At 39.4% G+C, this 6,132-nt stretch overlaps 1 protein-coding gene across 1 annotated transcript; it reads left to right on the forward strand.

The window, feature by feature from the left end:
- The first annotated feature begins 294 nt into the window (after positions 1-294).
- On the forward strand, positions 295-807 carry LOC138895355 (uncharacterized). Its single transcript, XM_070180036.1, has one exon. It carries the CDS (start codon positions 295-297, stop codon positions 805-807), a length of 513 nt encoding a protein of 170 aa, XP_070036137.1.
- Positions 808-6,132: the final 5,325 nt, after the last annotated feature.

A 6,132-nucleotide genomic window follows, 5' to 3' on the forward strand; every position in this document is an offset into this window, starting at 1 on the left:
GGCAAGGTGATAGTTTATGCTTCTAGACAACTCAAGAATCATGAAAAGAACTATCCAACACATGACTTAAAGCTTGCGGTGGGGGTATTTGCATTAAAAATTTGACGTCATTATATGTATGGGGTCCATGTAGATATATTCACGGACCATAAAATCATACAATACATTTTCAAACAGAAGGAATTGAATATGAGGCAGAGGAGATGATTTGAGTTACTCAAGTATTACGACATTGATATTCTGTATCATCCGGGAAAGGCTAATATTGTGGCGAATGCTCTTAGCCGGAAATCTATGATTAGTTTTGCTCACTTGGAGGCATATCAAAGGTCGTTGGTGAAGGAGGTTCATCGGTTGGCTAGTTTGGGAGTTCATCTTGCGGACTCTAGTGAAGGAGGGGTGATTGTGCAAAATAGGGCTGAATCACCGCTTGTGGTCGAAGTCAAGGGGAAGCAATTCAACGATCCATTATTGGTACAATTGAAGGAGGGGATTCATAAACATAAGACCATGGCCTTTTCTCTTGGAGTGGATGATGGTACCCTAAGGTACCAAGGGCGTCTATGTGTTCCAAATGTGGATGGTCTCTGGGAAAAAATAATGACCGAGGCTCACACTTCTAGGTACTCTGTGCACCCGGGCTCTACAAATATGTATCATGATCTTAGGGAAGTCTATTGGTGTAATGATATGAAGAGGAATGTAACGGACTTTGTGGCAAGATGTCCAAATTATCAGCAAATGAAGGCCGAATACCAAAGGCCCAGTGGGTTGGCACAGAACATAGAGATTCCGATGAGGAAGTAGGACATGATCAATATGGACTTTGTGGTAGGGCTAACTCGCACTCCTTGCAAATTCGAATCGATTTGGGTGATTGTGGATCGACTCACGAAATCAGCACACTTCTTACCTGTTAAGGCTACCGACACAACAGAATAGTATGCTCAGTTGTACATTAAGAAAATAGTCAGGCTATATGGTACTCCAATTTCTATTATCTCAGATCGAGGGGCACAGTTCATGGCTAATATTTGGAAGAAATTTCAGCAAGGTTTCGGTACCCAGGTGAATCTTAGTACAACCTTTCACCTGCAGACTAACGGGCAGGCAGAGCGGACTATTCAGAAGCTTAAGGATATCTCGCGCGCTTGTGTTATTTACTTCAAAGGTAGCTGGGATGATCATTTGTCGATCATAGAGTTTGCCTACAATAACAGTTATCATGCCAGCATTCAGATGGCACCGTTTGAGGCCTTATATGGTAGGATATGTAGATCTCCCATTGGGTCATTATATGGTAGGCCTTAAGGAGCGGTTGAAAACTGCTCAGAGTCATTAGAAGTCCTATTCAGATGTTCGTCGTAGGGATTTGGACTTCAAAGAAGATGATTGGGTATTCTTGAAGGTTTTCCCTAAGAAGGGTATAATGCGGTTCGGTAAGAAAGGAAAATTGAGTCTGAGGTATGTCAGACCATACAGAATCATTCAAAGGATTGGCCAGGTGGCTTACACGCTAGAACTACCTCAGAAATGTCCTTAGTGCACCCGGTGTTCCACGTGTCCATGTTGAAGAAGGTGGTTGGATATCCGTCGCTTATTGTTCCGGTTGAGACCATTGAGGTTAATGAAGAATTGACTTATGAAGAAATTCCAGTTGCCATCCTGGATAGGCAAGTCTGAAAGTTGAGGAACAAAGAGATTGCCTCCGTGAAAGTACTATGGCGGAACCAGTACGTTAAAGAGGCCACCTGGGAGGCCGAGGAAGAAATCAAGAAGAAGTACCCTCATTTGTTTGAATAGCCATGTATTTATAAAGTTGTGTTGTATGAAAATGCTAAGAGTTATCTTCTATGAATTATGTATCATTTGTACAGTCGATGTTAAAGGTGTTCTTTTTTGGTAGTATAATGCTCGTGAGGCCACGGTTGGCATTGCTTTAATGTTACAGAATACACAAAGTACAAAAGATACATGACCTTGGGATAAGGAGGGGCTCCCCAAGTCAGCTGGGAAGAATGTGTACTGCTATCACTAATCAATAACTCCTGCTGTGGAACCACCTACATCACATCAACTACAATTACTTTCAGTATCAGTACCACCATCTTTAACACGGAGTCCGATCACGACCCGATCGGCTAGGCTATCCATTAGGGACATCGCCCGCAATCACAATTTTAATTACAACTTCCAGCACAATCACCACTATGTGTGTAGCATGGTGTCCGATCACAACCCGATCGGCTAGGTTGTCTTATTCGAGAGATCAACCTTTTTATATCAATCATCGCATTTCATATTACTTTCACATCTTTTCATTTCATTGGCACTAATTTCCATAATTATAAGGTCATTCTTGGCACGTTGGCCGTATTTAGTATTTCATGCTCACCTTTTCACTGTCTAAGATCAACATCATCAACAATAACAACAACAATTCAAATCAAGGCATGTAGTACACATGTGAGCAATTAAGAGTCTAAGGCACATAGAGATTCTTCACAAAATTTGGCATAATAGACTTCGTTTGAATTTAACTTAAAGTCGAACATTTCTAATGCACAACCCATATTTTTAACACATCCTCAATTTATAACATAACATAAGTAAAACATTTGGGTTACTTGTTGAACATATATCTTTCAACCCAATCTTACTCGGGATAGCCAATTTATAATGAACCACTCGGGACTTACATGATTCACATGAATATCGTGGGATCCATTTCTAAGAGAAGAGTTTAGCCAACATACCTCAATTGAGCTTCCGTAAACTCTAAAATATTCCAGAATTCTTAGCAAGTTCAATCTATTGTATAAATATAACAAATTGAATCAAAATTAGGAAGATGCTCATGGTTCTAGCTCATTTGAGCATTTTGTCAAACACTAGGTGTGCATTAAGGTTTTAAGGTCCTTTTATAGAGGATTCCGTCATCGCACAACCCAATCTTTACCATTTTTAGCTCAACAATCTTCCTACACCCTTTGATAACACATGCATGTAAAATAAACAACTCTCACGCCCAAATCTTATCTTGCTAATTACCCATTTCTAGACAAATTCGAAATTGGGGGTTAGGGTGTGGAATCTTACCTTTAGGATGAAGAACTTGTGGGTTTTCCTTGTTAATCTTTCAAGATTTGAGCAAGAATTGAAGAATCAATTATTGAGGAACACCTTCTCACTCTCTCACTCTAAAATATCATATTTTGGCTCAAAAATGGCCCAAACCGTGTATTTAATGAAGTAGGGTCGGGTTTTAAAAACCCAAAAATGAAGCTTCGGAAATATGGCACTCTCTCTCAATCTAAAATGTCATATTTCGGCCGCATAATTGGTGTCGAGAACCGGCAAAAATATGTCTGTGTCTGCGGTCACTATGCGGCCCGCAAACCTGTTCTATGGTCGCATAATGAACCGCAGAACAATTCTGCGATCACATAGTCGATTGCAGAATGGCATCCAACTGACCCTCTTCTGCCTCACTTCTGCGGCCATTATGCGGCCCACAGAATGATTCTGCGGTCGCATAATGGACCGCAGAAACGCATTTCACTGCAAAAACTTTCCTTTACTTTCCAGTGCATTATACAATCCTCAAACACGTAAGCCCAATTCGGCACCAAGAAACATTATTTTTTTTTGGCAAATTTTATTGGGCTTTACACTTATGTAGTTCGAAAATTATTTCGGGGTGTTACAGATACTTACCTCAAACAAGCTAAATCAATACTCCAAAAATCTCTTGCCTCTTCAATCGACCACTGTACGGGTGAAATCTACCCAAAAATAACTCAATAATATCAAACATGGCTATAGAAATCAATTCCAAGTAGTAAATATCTTATCTTTATCAAATATGAAAAAAGTCAACCAAAACGTCTATCGGAACTCCTCAAAAATCACAAATCCTGACTACCCATTTGAATACGAGTCCAAATATAAAAGGTTCATCCAGATCTGACTTCAAATCTGCATTCAAATCTCTATTTTAATTATAGAAAAGTTTTGATTCTTCCGGAGAGTTTTTTCGAGACACGAGGTGGAGCTGCATTTCAACCGCAGTCTTTGGCGTCTCTTTCTATCTCAGTTGTTGTTGTTATTACTTTTAAATTGTATTCTCATTTTGTATTTCCATAATTGTACTGCTATTTTAGATTTCATGACTCTGTATTACAAGTTCTGGGGGATTTTTATGTATTGATGCAGTTATTTATGTTATTAGCTTTAGGCATGCACTTTTTCCGTTATTTTTGTTATCTTGTTCCCTTTTATAATGTTTGGATTGCCTAGCAAGTGAGTTAGGTGTCATCACGACCGATTAATGGTTTTAGGTCGTGACATGCTGTGTGGAGTATAAGGGTGGCATTTAACTGTTGACGTTCTTGTGGTGAAATGAGGGTGGTGACATGTGCACATGTGACGAAATAAGGCAGGCATTTCATTGTAATGTCCACATGCAGTGAAATAAGGATGGGATTGTTGATGATGTTATGTGATGATTCGGGGGTGTCTTTCTTGATGTTGTTTATGTGTGGCAACATGGTTGATATTTTGATTGCATTCAAATTTCGTAAAAGTTTCCGTCTTGTATTTTTAATGAGTTGTTAGTTAAATTTGACATGCTATCACATTCCCCACTTCTTTTGATGATTTGTCGACAAATACGAGTTTTTTCTATATTGAGTTGTCATCACATGCCCTACCAGACAGTTGATATTGTTTTACCCTTATATATTTTGTAACCAGTTTTTGATATATTGCTAAGGTTATTGACTAGTGAATTTCACATAACTTGAACCTCATCACTACTTAACCGAAGTTAGTCTTGATACTTACTGGGTACCGAATGTGGTGTACTCATACTATACTTCTGCTTATTTTTTGCAGATCCAGGTGTTGGAGGCAGTGGACCCAGGCAGTGAGAGTTTCTTTGACCGCAAAAATTCAAGGTAGAGCTTCATTGACCGTTGCAGTCTCTTGGAGTCCTATCCTTACTTTGATACTGTTATTTTCATATCCGAGCAATATTGTACTTTGAAATATTCTTATGTATTCAGTTAGAACTCATGACTCTGTACTACCTAATTCTAGGGAGGTGTTGGAGCATTGCAACTTTTGTCTTATATTGATTCTATTTTGTGCTTTTAAATTAAAATCTATTTATTTATATCAAGGTTTGTTTATTTTGAAGTTGTTAAATGATTGGCTAGTGTTTGCATTGAAGATTTGGCGTCATTATTTGTATGGGGTCCATGTGGATATATTCGTGGACCATAAGAGCCATCAATATATTTTTAAATAGAAGGAATTGAATCTGAGGTAGAGAAGATGGCCTGAGCTACTCAAGGACTACGACATTGATATTCTATAACATCCGGGGAAAGCTAATGTTGTGGAGGATGCTCTTAGCCGGAAATCTATAGGTAATTTGGCTCACTTGGAGGCATATAAAAGGCGGCTGGCCAAGGAGGTTCATCGGTTGGCTAGTTTTTGAGTTCATCTTGTGGACTCTAGTCAAGGAGGGGTGGTTGTGCAAAATAGGGGTGAATCATCGCTTGTTATGGAAGTCGAGGAGAAGCAATACGACGATCCATTGTTGGTACAGTTGAAAAGGGTATTCACAAACATAAGACCATGGCTTTTTCTATTGGCATGTATGATGGTACACTAAGGTACCAGGGGCGATTATGTGTTCCTAATGTAGATGGTCTCCGAGAAAGAATCATGACCGAGGCTCACACTTTCAGGTATTTCGTGCACCCATGTTCTACAAAGATGTACCATGATCTTAAGGAGGTCTACTGGTGGAATTATATGAAGAGGAATGTAGCGGACTTTGTGGCAAGATGTCCAAATTCTCAACAAATAAAGGTCGAGCATCAAAGGCCCGGTGGGTTGGCACAGAACATAAAAATTCTAATATGGAAATGGGAGATGATCAATATGGACTTTGTGGCGGGACTACCTCGCACGCCTTGCAAGTTCGACTCGATTTGGGAAATCATCACACTTCTTACCTGTTAAGGCTACCGACATAACGAAATAGTATGCTCAATTGTATATCAAGGAAATAGTTAGGTTGCCCGACACTTCATTTTTTATCATCTCAGATCGAGGGGCACA

The sequence above is a fragment of the Nicotiana tomentosiformis genome, chromosome 7 (assembly GCF_000390325.3).
Source record: "Nicotiana tomentosiformis chromosome 7, ASM39032v3, whole genome shotgun sequence".
In the NCBI taxonomy this organism is placed as follows: domain Eukaryota; kingdom Viridiplantae; phylum Streptophyta; class Magnoliopsida; order Solanales; family Solanaceae; genus Nicotiana; species Nicotiana tomentosiformis.